General features: G+C 48.2%; 2 protein-coding genes and 1 pseudogene across 2 annotated transcripts; 2 read left to right on the top strand and 1 right to left on the bottom strand.

The window, feature by feature from the left end:
- Positions 898-3,832, top strand: LOC8071982 (serine/arginine repetitive matrix protein 1). Its single transcript, XM_002450981.2, has 3 exons — positions 898-1,148; positions 1,256-2,551; positions 2,656-3,832. Exons 1-3 carry the CDS (start codon positions 987-989, stop codon positions 3,529-3,531), a joined length of 2,334 nt encoding a protein of 777 aa, XP_002451026.1. The 5' UTR covers positions 898-986; the 3' UTR covers positions 3,532-3,832.
- Positions 5,795-17,906, top strand: LOC8062678 (annotated as a pseudogene).
- On the bottom strand, positions 11,286-17,572 carry LOC8062677 (beta-carotene isomerase D27, chloroplastic). The gene is made up of 7 exons (XM_021461209.1): positions 17,067-17,572; positions 15,129-15,268; positions 14,837-14,929; positions 14,503-14,564; positions 13,831-13,937; positions 12,556-12,645; positions 11,286-12,474 (listed from the first exon to the last, which is right to left on the bottom strand). Exons 1-7 carry the CDS (start codon positions 17,410-17,412, stop codon positions 12,434-12,436), a joined length of 879 nt encoding a protein of 292 aa, XP_021316884.1. The 5' UTR covers positions 17,413-17,572; the 3' UTR covers positions 11,286-12,433.

The raw sequence follows: 18,364 nt of genomic DNA, 5'->3' as shown, positions 1-18,364 counted from the left end.
TCCTGGTAACTAGCAGAGACAGTATATATGGGTCAATGCACAATGCACTTTAGGTATACCCAATACAACAGATGTTGGACAACTTATATGTTGAGAGAAATAAATAATAGCGTTTAGTTTTATAGGAGTATAAGATGTAGTTGAGAGACTATTATACTAAGTAGACAAAGAGAGTATTTTCCGTATTTAGGTGATTAATTCAGAAATCAAAGTGTGTGTGGCAAAATGTCTGAGGGTCTCCGTCCAAGAGGGATTTTGAATACGAAGTGTTTGAGGGTCTCCGTCCAAGTTCCGAAAGAGTTGCATTTTTTTTGGGACAGAGATAGTGCGTGTCAACAAGAATTATTATTATTGTTTTGTTTCAAACTTCTTCTGCAGTTCTGCCTAGTGCCTACGTAGAGTACACTTCAAGCAAGCAGTACAAGTATGTTACTACTGCTATATGGCGCTCACATTTGCCGCAAACACGTAAACCGATAGTATCATCATTTCCTAACACGGCAAGATTATCGCCAAAGGCATGCCGCTTGCCCCCATTACTTCACCCAAAGCTTAGCTGTAAAAAGCCGAACGAGCCAGTGAGCCGATGCACGCACGCACGACGGCACGAGCTCTACTGACACACCTTTAAACAAGCCGCCGAAAAAACAAACAAAAAACCAAAAAAAAAGGGCAAAAAGCGCATGACACCGGGGCCCACGCGTCATCCTCAGCACGGCCAGCTATGCCGTCGATGACGACGCCCCGGCTCCCTAGGCGCCAACGTCTCGCCTCCCCGCCCGCTCGTACCCCGACGCGTCGACACGAGACCACAGTGGTACTCCGAAATTTATACAAGTAGTTGCGGGGGCAGTAGCGTCATTTGGTGCTCCGCCCCGCCACCGCTTTAAATTGATCCCAAAAGCGGGAGCCGAGCAGAGCGAGGCACCCAGACCGCCGCGGCCGCACGCAGAGGAGGCGAGAGGAAGCAGAGGAGGCAGAGGAGGATGGTGGCGATGGGCGTGGACGACGACGAAGAGCGGCGGCTGGATGAGCGGCCCATGCACCAGGGCTGCATGGCGGGGTTCCTCCACCTCTTCGACCGCCCACAGATCCTCTCCGGCCGCCGCCTCCACAGCTCGCAGCGCCGCCTCACGTCGTTCTCCAGTGTACGCGCGCGCCCTTTGCCGTCCTGAACCAGCTCGGAGGCGTCTGTAAACGGTTATCGAATCTTGGTTCTGATGTGACCGCTCTGCTGTTTGTGTGTGTGTTGCAGGGCTCCGCGACGCCGTCTGAGCGGTCGATGCCGCTGGAGCGCGCGACGCCGGCGCCATCGTCGCCGGACATGACGCCGCCGGCCGCCCCGCGGCCGTCGCTGCAGCTCCCGCCGCTAGACCTCAAGGACGGAGGAGGCGGTGGCGGTTTCGGCGCCGCGCCGTCGTGGAGGCTGCCGCGGCTCTCGCTGGACAGCCGCGCCGTGGTCGACGCCAGGGGCAAGCTCCGGCCGCGCGAGATCCGGACCTCGGTCGCCCCCGGCGGCGCGCCGCCGTCTCCGTCCGCGGCGGGAGGGGACGAGCGCCGGTCCCCCAGCGTGGTCGCGCGGCTCATGGGCCTCGACGCGCTACCGCACGGCCACGAGGCGGCGGCCGTCGAGTGCGGGCAGCAGCACGGACACGGCGCGGCGAGCCCGGCCGCGCTCCGGCGGTCCGCGTCCGAGCGCGTGGGGCCGCGGGACCCGGCGCACTTCCGCTTCGTCGACCCGTCCTTTTTCGAGAGGCCGGCGGCGTCGGCGTCGCCGCTGCTTCCGCCGCACAGGCCCTCGCTGGTGTCGTCCACTGCGGCTGCCGAGGAGGCGGCAATGCGGCGGGCGCCGGATCCGGCCGTCGTCCCGCGCGCGTTCCAGAGGCGCAGCCGCTTCGACGCGCACGAGGTGTTCCCGGAGCCCGCGAAGCAGCGCGCGGACCCGGCCTCTGGCGGCGGCGCTGCCCCCGGCGAGATCGCGCTCTACGGCGAGATTGAGCGGCGCCTCCGCAAGCGTGGCATCGCGGAACCCGCGAGGGATCTCGAGACGCTGAAACAGATACTGGAGGCGCTGCAGCTCAAAGGCCTCCTCCACCACACCCCTCCGCCGGCGCCTGCGCAGGCACAACGCACCCCTCCGCCACCTATCGTCGTCATGCGCCCGTCCAATCGCGCGCCGCCGCCGCAGATGTCGCCGCCCTCGCGGGGGCTGACTCCCGCTCGGCGGCTACGCGTGGACGTCGACCGCGCGCGCCGCCCTCGCTCGCCGGACCTTGCCGCGTCCCCCGCACGTAGCCCGGCCTCCCCGGCTCGCCGTGGCTCGCTGTCCCCCCAGCGGCGCGTCTCGCCGGCGCAGTCCCCGAAGCAGCAGCAGCAGACTCCATTCAGGAAGCCAAGCGGATTCGACTCCGCCGGCGCCCGCTCCCGCATTGCCCGCCGCGCGGCGCACAACGCCGCGGCCCTGTCCCCCGACGACGAGGCCTCAACCACTTTCTCCGACGGCGGCAGCAGCAGCTCCTTGAGCGCCTCCTCCCGCTGGGACTTCGAGCCGGTAAGCCTCCGGCACCTGCACCACCGTTCCTGACCTCGTAACATTTTTTTTTTTCTGAGTACGAAATGTCTTATCGTCTCTGGAACCGTTGCGCGATGCTGCAGCCGGACTCGAGGACGGACCGCGGCCTGCTAGAGCGGTGCGGGAAGCTGCTGAGCAGCATCCAGGCTTTCACCGGCGGCGACGCTGGGGGTTCCGACCAGCAGCCTAGCCCCGTGTCCGTGCTGGACGCGGCAGCCTTCCTCGCAGACGAGGACTCGCCGTCATCGTCTTCGGGGTTGTCAAAACGAGCCATCGACTTCCGCAGCAGCGTCGGGCTGGCAACGGCGGCCGCAACCGCGGCCGCCACGGTGTCCGACCCAGAGGAGGATGACGAGTGGGCCCCGTCGTCATGGTCCGTGGACCCGGAGGCTTGCAGCGACGACCCGGACTACGCGTACGTGGCCGAGCTGGTCCGTCTGCTCGGTGGCGCCCGCCGGACGCGGGACCCAGCCGACGCGTACAAGGCCGCGGAGCAGCGGATGCGCCAGCGTGGCGGCGGCGGCGGCGACCCCGACGACACGTGGCGGCACCACCGGAAGCTGCTGTGCGGCGCGGTGGCCGAGGCCCTGGAGCGGCAGCGGTCGGCGTGCCCCTGGGAGCCCGCGGCGTGGCTCCGCGGCGCCGAGCTCGTCGCCCACGTCTGGGCCGAGGTCCGACGCGCCGGCGAGCCCGTGGTGGTGGTGGCCCGTGGCGCCGCCGCCGCGGGGGACGCCGCGGACCTCAACGACGTCACCTGCAGCGCCATCCGGCGCGACCTGGCCGCGGACGGCAGCGGCCCGTGGGGTTGCCAGCAGAAGCAGCGGCACGGCGCGGAGGTCGCCGACGCGGTGCTGCAGATCGAGCGGCTGGTGTTCAAGGACCTCGTCGCCGACACCATCCGCGAGCTCGCCGACGCGGACCGGCCCCCCGTGCTGCCGCGCCGGAAGCTGGTGTTCTGAATTCTGATCACGCGGTAGGGCATCGGTGTGACGTGCAGAGCCGAGGAGAATTTTAAGAGAAGCGATGAAGGAAGATTAATAATCGAGTTTTGAACTTTTGGTTTGCGTCTCTTTGTACTACCGGCGCCGTCTTCAATTAGCGAGTGATGTAAAATTATGACCTCTAGCTTACTATTTCTTTTTTTCTTAACCACGTCTTTATAATGTTGTTATTAGTTACCAGTCTAATCTGTACCGCTGTTAATTAGAAGCCATGTAACGGTGGATGATGATGATTACGGAGCAGTTTTAAGAACTCCAACCAAGGAAAAAGGACGTCGGATGCATTTCCGCCGTCCTGGCACGTCGTTTCGGTGCTGTTGGCGCGTCATGGCTCGCTCGCATGTTACCAGCCACTCAGGCAGCGGTACTGCCTGAAGATTACGATGATCTGTTTGCTGTTCCGGGCATGTGGCGGCAGTGAAGAGCGACGACCGTATAGGCACAGTCCCGGCACTCACCATCGATGCCCGTCGTACAACCGCTTGAATGGCGCCATTTATTCGTGGCGAGATGGCATGGCCTGGCAAGATGATGGATCGGCAATGCAATGCAATGCAATGCGAACCTGGCAGCAGCTGCTGATGCGTGCACAGTTTCTCGATTGGGGACCTGCGACCGACGGCACTGGGATGAAGCTCGATCGGGTGGTGGCCTGCCCCGCCAATGCCAATGCCTGCAGTGGTGGTCGCCGTGGAAGTGGCAACAGTGCCCGGATCCGTCGTGTTCGTTATCACGACCGGGGTTCGTCGACGGCGACGCTCTCTCTCCCTGTCTGGACGTGCTGGGTTGTGAAAGTGAGGCCTTGTTTAGTTCCGAAAAGATTTCGGATTTCGATACTGTAGCACTTTCGTTTGTTTGTGACAAATATTATCCAATTATAGACTAACTAGGATCAAAAAATTCATCTCGCGATTTCCAGCTAAACTGTGTAATTAGTTTTTGCTTTCGTCTATATTTAATGCTTCATACATGTGCCGCAAAATTCGATGTGACAGGGAATCTTGAAAACTTTTTGCTTTTTGGTGTGAACTAAACAAGGCCTGAAATGAAATTGATGGGGAATGGTTTAGTATGCACATGTGGCGGATTCTGGATCGGGAAACGAAACCAGAGCTGACGCTTTCTTGGTCGGTAGGAGTACTCGGTAGCGAGCGCAGGCCTGAAAGAAACCAGAGCGACGGCGTGCGGTGGTGGCCCAGGACCCCAAGGCCGAGGGAGGCCCCGCGGCGCTGGGCCGCCCGGAGCAGGAGCTGCTGGCTCAGCCCGGCCCACGCCTCTGCGTCGCTGCGCGGGCGTGCTCCCCCGCGGGACGGCGGCGCAGCTCGGGGGCCCAACCGCCGGGCTGGACCGCCCCGAGTGACCCGTGGATCGGCATTGGCTCGTTCGCATATGCATGATGCAGGCACTGCACACTGCGCTGCTCGCGCCTGCAGTGGGGGACACGAGAGTGGTGGTGGCATGGGATCGAGGCGGGCGGGCGGGCGCCGGTGATGCATGCACGGAATCCGGCGGTGATCTGATCGGGTGACGACGGCGTGACTCGGCGATCAGGGCATCATATTCTTGCATGCATGGGGAGGGGGGACCCTGGCGCCCATGGCCGGCCGGCTGCCAATGCAAGCTTTTCCCCTACCCTAGATCGTCGTGCGTAGTGGAGATCCAGTTCCAGTCCAGGCAGCGCGGGCGGGCGGCGTCGCAGTTGCAGGGGAGTGTACAAGCATGCGTGGCACAGGACCAGCCGGGGATGAGGATTATTGAGAGGACCATTTTGCTCTTTTGTCTGTGGCGTCGTCACTGATCACGGATGAGACGGCCGGTCTGGTCGATCCGATGAGGACGACGACGACGACGAGATACGCGCCGTTGGCCCGCCGGGACGAGATACGCGTGTTGGTTGGGCTGAGAACCATATATGCATGATGCATCATGTTCCGTACGTGAACGATTAGAGGAGTAGAGGTGAAGATAGAAGGTGGATTTGCTCACCAAGAAAATGAAACCAGCATTGCTTCGGATAGATACCAGGTTCAACTCCGCATATATGGATGCATGCTGCGTCGGTACATAGGAAGTCAAACACAGCACAGGGGATAAAATGGTCTTTCCATCCTTCAATTAACGTCGTTGGAGGAGGCCCATTCGCGCCTAAATTCAAATACGGTTTCTGACGCCAAAAAAGGCAGCTAAATGCCCCTCGTGACGTACCGATACCAGGTCCTCAAGGAATCCCTCGCCGCCGCCATCACCTCCTCCCCGCACGCCGCCGCCGACCCCCGCCGCCCCCACGCGCTCGCCGTCGTCTCCGGCCTCGCCGCCAACGGCTACCTCGCGTCCCTCCTCGTCGCCCGCTACGCCCGCCTCGGCGACCCCGATGCCGCGCGCGGGGTCTTCGACGCCGCCGCCGCCTCCTCCCCCTCCGCGGCGCCGCCGCCCAAGCCGCTCCTCTACAACGCCATGCTCCGGGGCTACCTCGCCCTGGGCCTCCCGCGCGAGGCTGTGGCGCTCCTCCGCGCCACCGTGCTCGCGTCGGGCTCCTCCTGCGCGCCCGACCGCCACACGTACCACCTCGCCGCCACGGCCTGCGCGCGCGCCCCGGACCACGAGCTAGGCCGCCGCGTCGAGGCCGCGGCGGCGGCGTGCGGGCTCGCGGCTTCCGACCTCCTGGTGGCCACCGCGCTCATCGGGATGCATGCCGAGGCAGGGGACATGGGCGCCGCGCGCAGGGTGTTCGATGGAATGCCGCGCCGGGACGCCGTGGCGTGGAACGCTATGATTGGCGGGTACTCGCGCGTGGGGCTACTGGCCGAGGCTGTGGAGATGTTTGGTATGATGAGGTCTGCGGATGGAGCGTGCCCGACTGAGGCGACGCTCGTGAGCTTGGTTTCTGGTTATGCTGGGTTCGGTTCTTGGAAGGGCCGTGGTATGATGCATGCCGCTGTGATTAAGTCTGGCTTCCAGCACAGCCTCTTCGCTTCCAATGCTCTCCTGGAGATGTACGCAGAGCTGGGTTGTTTGGGTGAGGCACTGTTGGTCTTCCGGTGGATGAAGGTGAAGGATTCTGTAACTTGGAGTTCGATGATTGGTGGACTTGTTCGGAATAGCAAACCAGATTATGCTGTTAAGCTTTTCCACTGGATGCTCTTGAACTCGGAGGTGTTGGTCACAAGGTCTATCTTGCTCAATGTGATCATGGCCTGCTCTGAGTTGGGGGACTGGAGAGAGGGAAAATGGATTGAAGAGAACTATATCATGTGTGATGGCAGTGAAATCAAGAGAGATCCCTCTGTATTAACCACGCTGATATATATGTACGCAAAGTGTGGACAGTTATGTTCATCTGAGAGTCTTCTATATGGATCTGCAGGGGTTAGAGGTGACGTGGTTGCATGGAATGCCCTGATCAAAGGTTGTGGAGAGCTTGGACAAGTTGAAAAGGCAATTGGGTTTGCAATTCAAATGCATAGGATGGGCATTGATCCGGACGCTGTTACATTCTTGGAGATTCTATCTATGATCTCATTGATCCCATCTCTGAAAAAGGGGATGGAAGTACATGCTCACATTGTTAAAAGAGGTTTCCAGAATGAACGGGCAATCGCTAATTCACTTATTTGCATGTATGGTCGATGTGGGAGCCTTAGTCTTTCAGTTGATGCCTTTACTGAGATTATGGATAAGGATGCAATCTCTTGGGCTTCTATGATGCAGGTATATGCATGGACTGGACTTGCAGCAGAAGTTGTTAAGCTTTTTGAGATGATGAAGAAAACAAAAGTACAACCGAACCACTACACAATAATTGCTGTGTTGACTGCATGTAAAAATGCAGGTCTTGTTGAGGAGGGAATGAGCCTGCTTAAGTGCATGAAAGAGCAGTATGGTCTGGAGCCAGTTATAGAGCATGTTTCATGTATTGTTGATATGCTCTGTCGTACTGGACGCTTGACTGACGCATATCACCTGATCCAGAGTTCCCACTCTGACCACGCAAGAAACCCTATATTGTGGGGGGCATTACTAAGTGGTTCCCGCTATTGGGGGAATTTGGTGGTTGGAGAAGCAGCAGCTAGGCATCTCTTGTCCTTGGATCCAGAAAACAAAGCTAACTATAAGATGCTGGCTGATATTTATGTTTCAATTGGGAGAAGGGACAGAGCCAGCGATGTCCTAAGAATGTCAATGTCAAAAGAACTGGACTTGAGACCAGGCTGTAGCTGGACTGAAGGTGGCTAAAGACTCCAATACATGCTAGAAGGTATGATTTTAGTATGATTGCATCAATAAGTGTGAATCAACATTTGAATCTCAGTTGAAATTTCTTGTACCATATAAACATCACTAGTGTTAATATTAATCAAAAAGTCCTCTAGTGCCATTTCAAACTTATTGTACCTTGTCTCACTTACGATGTGGGTCCAAGTGTGATCAATGCTATGTCAAAGATTAGGAGAGTTTGCAGTGGCTAACGTGTAGCTTGACAGGATTAAGAACACAAACATACATGTATAAGGTTTTATTACCTCTTTTTTTGGGTGGTGTGGGGTGGGGTGGGGTGATTTTCAAAGAAAAAATTTGAGGAGAACATATGGAAATAAGATAACCATCTAGACTATCATGCTGAATGTAGAGATCCTCTAGAATGCTACCAAATTCAATATTAAGCGCTTCTGACTTGTGAGTTAGTTAGAAGACTTTTACTTTCTGAAATGGATGGATTATGAATATCTATGTTGGTAACGTTTCCATCGTGGTCTTGTTCTATTTCTAAGGATCAACACTATGCAATATTGTACCATGTGCCTAAAAGACAGTTACTGTTGTATGTTGGTATTGTATTTGACAGTAATTTATACTGGTCACCATCTCAGTGGAGCACATTATATGTCTGCACCAATAGCTTGAGATATATGCCAATGCCATAAAGCATATTCTTTTGCGTAGTTTACATTTATTATTCCGTCTAGCCTACTTTTCTTGTCTAGGTTAGGCCATGTAGACACTAACCATTCAACTTTTTCTTGAACACTGTGACGCTGAGAAAGAACTGATATATGGGTACTAAAGAAATTTCCGGACCTAGTCCTGTTAAAGGCAATGTTATTAGGACTCAATGGCATATTTTAAACTTCTTATAATTATTAAAGTATCACAGGGTCAAGTATAAATCAAGATGATTGAAATTTTGAGGATAATGTTGGGCCTTATGATGATTGTTCATTTTATGGGAATTGTTGATGCAATTACTTCTCCAATGGGATAATTCATAATAAATATATCATAGTCTCTGTTCATTCAGTTAATAAATATAAAGCTATAAATGGTTGGAAAATTTGCTAAATGCCATCACAGGGAGTCCTTTTGTTGGATACTGTTGCATAATGGCTAGAAACATTGGAATTTTATGTCATTTCCTTTGTCCAAAGTCACCGTCATAACCATTGCCTAGTGTGTGTGTTTAACATAAATCAGCACCCTTTCTTTTCACAAATTTACCAAGAAGATTCGAGCAGGACCTGTTATGGATTTGTGGCACAATCAACTGACTTTAATAGCTTCAAACCAAATCACGGAAAAAGCTCAGTAGACAAAACACAGCACAGTACAGTGTACCTGTGTCGGTAGTGGTGGTTATCCCTGTCAGGACTTGGTTGTGTTCTATGAATTTTTTATGTGGGTATATGTGGTAAGTGCTCCAGGTTGCATAAAGTGGCATCTTCAGACAGGTAGATCCCATGTTTTCTTCTTATGTAATAATGTTAAACCTTTGTCTTTTTTGGTCAAGTCCTCATGATTTACTTACTACGGCCTCTAGAATCAATATGTGGAAACCTCATTTTTTCCCCTAGGACCATGAATATCTTTTCTGGAGATATAATCCACAATTTGAGAAGGTTCTGAACTTCTGAAATTTTCTTTCTAAAATATAATATTGAATTATCGGCATTACAGCATAGCCTGTATCACATACAATTTTACAATATGCCAGAAGATCTTTTTCAGTGTAAATATAAATTAGTTCAGTTGGAATTTTCTGTTCGTGTTACTATTAAGCAATAAGTCCTCTCATGCCATTTCAAATTTGAAAATTCAGCTTGTGTCACTGATGATGTGGGTCCAAGCCTAACAAAGGATGTCATGTCAGAGATTAGGAAAGTTTGCAGTGGCGGACAAGTAGCTTGATAGAATGGAACACAAAGAGACATGTGTCAGGTTTTAGTATCAGCATGAAATGAGTGGGGAAATGTTAAGATTATCGTTATAGTTTAAGTCAAAAACAGGGCAGGAAGAAGCAAATTAATTAAGCATCTAGACTATATACTGAACCTAAGCTCCTCTGAGTGTTTTTAATTTCAATATTAACTATCAAGTGATTGCAACTAGTGAGTTAGAACTAGGAATCTTATATTCTCGATAGATGGAGTATGCATATCTATGTTGGTTAAAAGGTTTCCATCTTGGTCCATTTACTGTGGTTTTTTCTAATAATTAACACAATGGAATCTTTTAATTATGTGCATGGAAGATAATTATTGCTGTTATACATTTAACAGTCACTTAGTGCTTGTCACCATCTCAGTGGAGTATATTACGTGGCTCCACCAATAACTTAGGATCCATGCTATAAGACATTTTTTTGTTTTCTTGGTTTACGTTTAGTCATTTACTAATTCCATCTAGCCTACTTTTCTTATCTAGGTTAGGCCAAGTTTAAAAAGCTTTGTTGTTATTGTTGTAATTATTAGGGCAAGTAAACATTAACCAATCCATTACTTCTTGATCCCTATAATACTAAAGGAACGGGACATAACATGGATATCTGGAGCTAGTCTAATTGGAGGAGGAAAAAGGGATTTAACAGTATTATGATTTTGGGTGCTTGGGCACTCTGGATTCAGACGAACAAATGTGTTTTTGATGGTGCCTCTCCTTTTCTCAGAGGTGCTCAACAATACTTTGAGGAAGGGATGAGGATGTGGAGTATGGCTGCAGCACAAAAGCTTCAAGTGTTGGTTGGTCTTCCCTAGTAATAGGCGATGTGTGTCTTCCATTTTTCTTTTTTTTTGTTGCAACCTTCCCTTGACATCCTGTTAGGTTAAGGGGTGGTTGGTATGTACCCTTGACTTCTTTCTGGGTTAAGGGCGGTGTGTGTTTCTTTTGTTTGGGCTTTTTTTTCTCTGTCTATAATATATAAAGATGGGCCTCAGCGAGGAAAAAAAAGTCTTGTTGGAGGATATATTATTAGGGCTCAGCGGCATTTTTAAACTTTTAGTTATTAGATAGAAGTATCATGAAGTCAAATACAAATGAAGAATGTGAATGAAAATTTTGAAGCTAATGCTGGGCCCTATGGTGAATATTCATTTTATGGGAATCGTTGGGCAATTACCTCTCCAAGGAGATTCATGATAGATATATCATAGTCCCTGTTGACTCAGGCAATATATAAATGGCTGGAAAATAAGCTAAGTGCCACTACAGACTTATAGAGCCTTTTTATTGGATACCATCTCATTTTTCCTTCTCCTAAATCACCTTCAGATAACCATCATCTAATGTCTTTTTTGTTTTAAAAACATCTTCTTTCAGAAAATCTTACTAAGAAGATTCAATCAGAACTTGCTATGAATTTGTGCAAAACAATGTGAAGCTAATAGCTTCAAAGCAAATCATGCAAGCTCAGTAGGCAAAACATAGCACATAGCAGTACAGTGCACACTGCAGACTGCACAAGACCCATGTCGGTAGTGATTGCTATCCTTGTCTTGACTCTGTTGTGCTCTATGATTTTTTGTTTAGATATATGTTGTAAGTGCTCTAGGTTGTAGAAAGTGGCATATTCAGATGGGTAGATCCCACGTATTATTCTCCAGTAATACCATTAAATTCACAATACTTTTTCTCTGTTATTTAGTCAAGTCCATCATGATTTACTTACCACTGTATCTAAAATCAAGATGTAGAAACAACTGTTCTTTTTTCTAGGGCCACAATCATCCGTTCTGGGATACAATCCACAGCTTGTGAATTTTTTGCTAAATTCCCTTTGTAACATAGCATAACGAATTGTTGACACGACAATGGAGGCTGTGTGGTGTGAGATATAATTTTTACAATATACCAGGAGATATTCAGAGCTATGAATCTGTCCATACTGTTGCATCTGAAAGTATTACCTATTTTGGCGTTTCACGCTATCAGGCAGTTGTCCTGTGTGACTGCACAAAACATTGTAAGAAACTCTGATCTGAAGAAAGCATCACAATTTATTAGAGGGGAGTATCGAGTGAAATTCTGACATCGCATGGAAATCTGAAGGTTTTGTTCCCAGCTGTTGGAACCAGGCCCAAAGAAAATTTTATCCCCGTCTGTAAGGACTCATACTAAATGTGAGTTACAAGACTGTTAGTTGCAGGCTTTTAGTTTTCAATTTTGTCATAGTAATCTGCACAATAATTTGATTCATAACGCAGATAAGAGTTGGTTTAAATCTGACCGATATACAACATGGCCCACCTTATTTTTTTGCAAACAAGTTTCTTCTATTAATATGAAATTTTCTGGTACAGGTAATTCCATTCTTCACACTTCTTCAATATATCTTTCTTATAACTAATGAAGGATTCACTAAAATGCTGTGCATTTTCCAAAGGCATATCTTGTGTTTCCTCTTCAATCCTCTTGATCAGCAACCAGTTTCCTAAAAATTTGATGTATACTAGAATTGCCTTCTGCTATGTTTTCAAGTAAAAAGAATCTATGAAGCTGATGCTGCTTACTAAGGGAATAAACATGAAGGCATGGAATTTTGGGTGTTTTACTGATATTAGTCTAATAATTTACATATCCTCTTCCTCTCAAATCAAATAGAGCAATTCACTTGATGGTTCTGCTTTGCGATGCCTGCATATAGATTAAGTAGGGTATGAGAACTTTAAGAGGAAATATGATTAAATCTGTACAGATATCTCAGTGCAGGCTTACATTTTGTCCGGAAGCAGGGCTGCTTCAGTGCTGGATCATCTTCAGGAGGTTGCTGTCCAAAGATCATCTCACAGCTCATGTCCTCAAAATCTGAACAATGGTAATATAGTAGACATAAGTACATAGTATTCCATTATCCCTGAGAAAGGGCTTGTTAGAGCAGAACATAAGCTAGTATCCTCTTTTTTTTGTGTGTGTGTATGAATCAGATATAGAGATAATTTAGTAAGGTTTAAAACACTGCTATGAAATATATAAGAATGGAGAAAGTAGCGAAGATAAGCCTGCAGACCGTAACATTCATGGTTGTTACCACTTATCGGTGATAGCAACTTGACAGGACAAAAGTAGTGCCTAGCAAATTCCAACACAAATTGGTCTCCAATTATCTGGACTGATGTCATTAGCAACATCTTTTGACCTTTGATGCAATGATTTGTGTGGTTGAAATATTCACCTGGAATGAGTCAACGCTCAAAATAATTGCTTGGGGTAAGCAAGATTAATGCTCTGATTATTGAAACATGTTGGCTCTGCGATGTTAAGTCAAGATGCCTGTACTGTACTTGGTAATAAGCACTAAATTGTGGAATGGTTGGAATAGACACTACCATCTCACAACTTGTCTCTGTTATTAGCAGTTTTCCACTAAGAGTTACAAGTAGGAGCTACCCCATTTTCTCTGTACATCTTGATTGCAATTGCTCTACAACCTGCAAACATGTTGGTCCCACTTCAATCTTTTCTGTCCACCAAATGGCACCTTGTGATTCCCATGCCCAAAAAGGCATAGTGTCTCAGTTCAGATGGTGTACGTGGCAGGATCATGAGATTTAACATATCAAGCTAACTTCTGTATTTTTCATGTGAGAATCTTGGTGCGTTGCTTTCAGAGTTAAGATTCCGTTCCAGAGCTAGTATGATGAGTTGTGTGGCTACAGACATCTTACATGAAATGTCCATATATTCAAGGACTTCACTAGAACCATTTAAATAGGAAAGATTGTATTCTAAGTTCCCTTCCGTTTGGTGGCAATCAGTGTAATGTTTTGCTATGAATAATTAGACTTGTGACCAAGGACGTTACAGTTAAGATTTGGACATTCTGACGTTGAGATAATGTTGGCTTGAGTGACAGTCCACTAATTTCCTCCCAACTTTAGTCAGTGGCTGGAGTAGATTATTTTTCTTGGATTCTAAAACTTTGAAGTAATTTACTCATTATATGTTATTCTCTCAGGTAATTGTTCCATGGATAAGACCAAGTTGACTTACTGGGAGACATGTAGACAGCCGTGCCAAGTGAATCTTGGATGAACTTCTGGCATGGGATTTTGCAAAGGTTCGTGCACATTCCGACACAGTTGGTGCTTTCCAGAAATCTGTCAGAGTAAGATAATGAAGAAAAAGTCAGGAATACTCTTGACCATTTTTTGGTATGTCTGTACCTTACTATTGGTTTTTCTAGAATTCTTTTTGGGGTAGTTGCACTGCATGGGTAGAATTGTATATTGCACTAGCCTGTACTTTTTTTTTTCTTTTTTCAATCGTATCCCTATTTTGGTAGCTAGTCTGTGGAGTATGAGTAGGATTGCGAGATCACCACAATTACGACATGGGCAGTACATGTTGCATCTCAGCCTTAGTTCTTCCATACCTTTTCCAAGTGGTTTTACTTGAGTAAAGATTGACGTATTGCAAAAGGTTTATGCTGAGCTAATTTATGGTGCAGATTCGTAACCTGTCAATCCCACAACAGCTAATCATGTTTAGATAGATTTTGAGAACAGAAATCGTTTGGCCCATGTAAATATATTATGACACTTCAGACTATATAATTATTTTGTTTCAGTTATATCCGTACCTGTTAATTAACTTCTATGACTAACCCAGTCTGCATTTAACTTTTTTATTCAATCGAAGAATTTCTGGGTGACGAATTAATACCTGCATTTGGGTATGTAGACCACATTCTTCTCTTTCCTTCCATCAACTTCGGATTCCCTGACCTTGCAATGTTCAGTGACACAATGATTACTCATACAACTTTATGGACACTGCTGGGGCTGCATGTATATGTAAGAACGCAAAAACCATATTGCAGCATGTTCCATTCATGACTGCATTTTCCACTACTATATGCACTACATGCTCAGCATTAACCCTAACAATTCTCTGTTCAGGCTATTCTGCTGTCATTTCTGAAAAGAAATATTATTACGTGGAGGAGAAATAGCATTTGAACAAGAGGACTAAATATGTACATGCATATGTATTATACCTCACATGGTCCAACGAGCCAAGGGAAGAATATCGTGGTGAAGGCGGCAAAGTACTCTCGAGAAAATCTCGAGGGTGGCATCATTATCTTTATCTGCATCCGCAGCAGTGCAGTGCTGTCAGTTCAAGCGGCTGAGGTAAAATACAACCAAATTTACCTTATATTCAAAGAACAACCTACTTTCTAAACCGTCTATAATAGATACCTTGTGTTTATCTCCTGTCATTTTGAAAGTTTTTCTTCATCTAGCTTGCAATAGTTTTGTGGGGAGCATAAATAAAAGTATACTTGCCATTGTGAGGATGTAGCTGGGGAAGGCCTGTTCGAGAGCCTTGGCCACAGTCTCCAACTGCTGATCAACCCTGAACAGCGCGGAGATGGCCAGTGCCGCCTCTATCAGGCCTTCGTAGCCGTCCTTTCCGTTCTTCATCCCTGCACACATGCATCAGATTCAGACATGCATGAACCAAATGCTGGTAGGAGCTAGTAGCAATCACATGACTGTAGAAGAAATTTCTTTTAACATCTTTTCAATGCCTTTTCTCGCTGTCAACGCCGTGCTGTGAGAGGTTGGGAAAGGAATGAGAGGGCGTGGGATCTTGTTAATTTGGTAGGGGCACAGGGCACTACTGTGGGGAACAGTGGAGGACACGGTGTTTTGCAGTTGATGTAGGCCGGCCGTTCAGTTCGTATCCAACGGACGAGGTAAGGCACAGATCGGAGCTAGTGTTGCACCACATCCTCGCCTAATCTACTACTACTACTAAGTCTACTACCCCCAAAGATCAGAGAATCTTTGTACTGAGTAGTGGTCCAGTGGATTCGAAAGAAGGCACAATCGTTAAACAGGTAGGTACGAGGCTTGGATCCATTAGTACTGAAAATTAGCTATTAGCTAGCTAATATGTGGTTTTGGATAATGAGTTGGGGGTTGTATATAAATTATTAGCACTTACTATTAGCAACTCCAAACCAGCTAATGGAACTACTATTTAACAACCCACTAGCTAATAATTAATAGGTTTATTAGCAGGTCTGTTTGAATCTACTAGGACGACTCCCGCATGTCTATTTGGATCCACTAGTCATTTTAGCTGCCAATTTTTAGTGTTAATGATCTAAACAAGCCCATAGGGTTCACGCATCATCATATATGCATATATACATGGTTGATGGTTCTGATGGAACGCCACGATCTTTTCATGTATCTCTATATAACTAACTAAACAACCTTAGTGTTAACTAACACTGATGTTTTATGCTCATTTATTTGGGTAATTGTGGTTAATTAATTTCTACGGAAGAAAGTCGTTGACCACCATTATATTCCCTGCTTGGATATCTTATAGTGCAAAAAACCAAAGAAGTTGCGAACACCCAAAGATTAAGGGTGGATTCACAGGCACTACTAGATTCCTAGACATGCGCACCTCACACCTGTGCGAATCGCGGCTTTGGACCTCTCTTTGCCGATATGCTAATGCACACTCCCGTTTCATTTTGTTGCAATATATAATTGTATATACCTTCTATATATTCAATGAAGTATAAGCTTTTTGTATCTTTTGGCTTAATAATAGCGCGCGCGCGCACACACACAAAAAAAACGCATATAAGTCGATACAGAAGTTTACAAGAGAAGAGGCCGAAAAAGTAACCATCATCAACACTAGTAGTTAGTCCCTATAAGTCGAGGAGGATATATCTATGCCTGTTTTGGACAGAAAAAAAAAAAAACTTAGCGTCACATCGCGTGCAGTCGCTTACATGGTTATCAACATCGATCGACACCATTGCGCACAAGCAAGCCAAAACTACTGGTACTAACCAGCACATGAGATGAGACGACGACACAGATGAATCCAAAGCCCAGAGGATCGAGAGCGAAAAAGACACGCGACGACGACAGTTTAACAAGAAAACATGTCTCTGTATTTTTGCAGGGGAACAACATACAGTGCGCAGATACTACGTGCGAGCAGCTCTCTTGGAATATATACATATATATAAAGAAAGCATGGTATTGTTCGCCAGAAACTTTGTCGGCTTGGTTCGTGTCCGGACGGCCGGAGAGTGAACGAAGCAATCGCAGACGCAATCATGGAAGATGGAAGAAAAACGCGCGCCATGGTTAGGTTTGCAGAAAGTTTCGATGATCATTCATTCCAAAGGTTTGGCGAGAACGAATGAGCGAGCTAGTGTATGTGCAGCAGGCGCGCATAGTACGTACCAGAAGCTTCTTGAAGGTTCCGGGACAGGTACCCGATGGCCAGCTTGTCGAACCAACTGTCGTGGTACGTGGTGGTGGTGGGCGGCGGCGCCAGCGCTGTTCTCTCCTTTGTTGTTGTTGGTGGTGGTGGTGTCGGCCTCGCTGGTGGCGCCGGCGCCACCACCACCTCCTGCGGCCTCGCCATGACGCCTCGCGCGGTGGCGAGGCGCTTCCTCCTCGTGTAGGTGTAGCTCTGCCTCGTCACGGAGCGTGCTGTTGCTGCTGCTGTCGACGGTGACGACCATGCCGGTAGGACACCAACGCCATGAGCGTGAGCAAGGGGCATGCAAGTGGCGGCGACCTCCATGTCTCCCGTTAACTAACTCCGTGCGTCGAGTGATGAGTGAAAAAAAAGGAGGGGAGAAGGAAGGAGCGATAGATAGAGAGAGGGAGGGTGCTGGGTAATATAGCTCTCTCTCTCTCTCTCTCTCTCTCTCTATGGCGTCTGTGGTTTTGTTTTGACTTGATATATTAAACGCAGAGAGATCAAGGTGCAATTTGCAAAGAGAGGAGGACGGGGGAGGAAGGAAGAGCCCAAATAGCAGGGAGGCGGCATCTTCGCTGTGGTGGGCTCGGAATCAGGGAGCTAGCTAGAGGCCGCCGGCCGGTGAGGTGAGGACGACGTCAGGTTAGCTGCCTGCAGCTGCAAGATCGAGGTGCGTCGTCGTCCATACACATGCACACAAAAACCGCCACCATTCAGGCACACTGTACACGCCTGCATTTCTCTAATAAAAATAACATTACCTATTGCCTAACATTCACAGGGGAGTTAATACGGTGTTTGGTTTGATGAAGGAATTAGGCCCGGTTTTGGCGCTGGTAAAGTTTAGCTTCTGTCACATCGAATGTTTGGACACATATATGAAGTACTAAATATAGACTATTTATGAAACTAAAAACATTGCTAGAGAGTAATTCGGGATACGGACCTTTTAGGTGTAATTAGTCTATAATTAGACATTAATTGTCGAATAAGACAAAAATGCTATGTTCAATTTTCACATCTCAACCAAACACCCCCTTAGTCCATTGCCTTATTGCTTTTCACTTAATTATCTTTGTTTGATTTGTGCAATAGAATGGGTCGGGTCGATAATCCATCATCACCTCACTCGCAAATTACTCTTCGGTCTCACGCATTACTCTTTGGTCTTTGTTATCAGCAAAATTATTTGCGCAACATCATGAGTAATTAGTAAGAATAACCGTCCAAGCGCCAAAACAAGTTTGACTCAGTAAGCTTTGCTTATTAGGCA

The sequence above is a fragment of the Sorghum bicolor genome, chromosome 5, assembly GCF_000003195.3.
Source record: "Sorghum bicolor cultivar BTx623 chromosome 5, Sorghum_bicolor_NCBIv3, whole genome shotgun sequence".
Taxonomy (NCBI): domain Eukaryota; kingdom Viridiplantae; phylum Streptophyta; class Magnoliopsida; order Poales; family Poaceae; genus Sorghum; species Sorghum bicolor.
This window is presented reverse-complemented; position numbering and strand designations above follow the sequence as displayed.

Bases quoted from the DNA above. Each gene is read 5' to 3' on its own strand.
- LOC8071982 (XM_002450981.2), top strand. From the start codon at position 987: ATGGTGGCGATGGGCGTGGACGACGACGAAGAGCGGCGGCTGGATGAG. The intron at 1,149-1,255 runs GTACGCGCGCGC...TGTGTGTTGCAG, and splicing joins GCCTCACGTCGTTCTCCAGT to GGCTCCGCGACGCCGTCTGA. The intron at 2,552-2,655 runs GTAAGCCTCCGG...GCGATGCTGCAG, and splicing joins CCCGCTGGGACTTCGAGCCG to CCGGACTCGAGGACGGACCG.
- LOC8062677 (XM_021461209.1), bottom strand. From the start codon at position 17,412: ATGGAGGTCGCCGCCACTTGCATGCCCCTTGCTCACGCTCATGGCGTT. The intron at 14,565-14,836 runs GTATAATACATA...GAACATTGCAAG, and splicing joins GGCTCGTTGGACCATGTGAG to GTCAGGGAATCCGAAGTTGA. The intron at 12,646-13,830 runs GTAAGTCAACTT...ACCATTGTTCAG, and splicing joins GGCTGTCTACATGTCTCCCA to ATTTTGAGGACATGAGCTGT.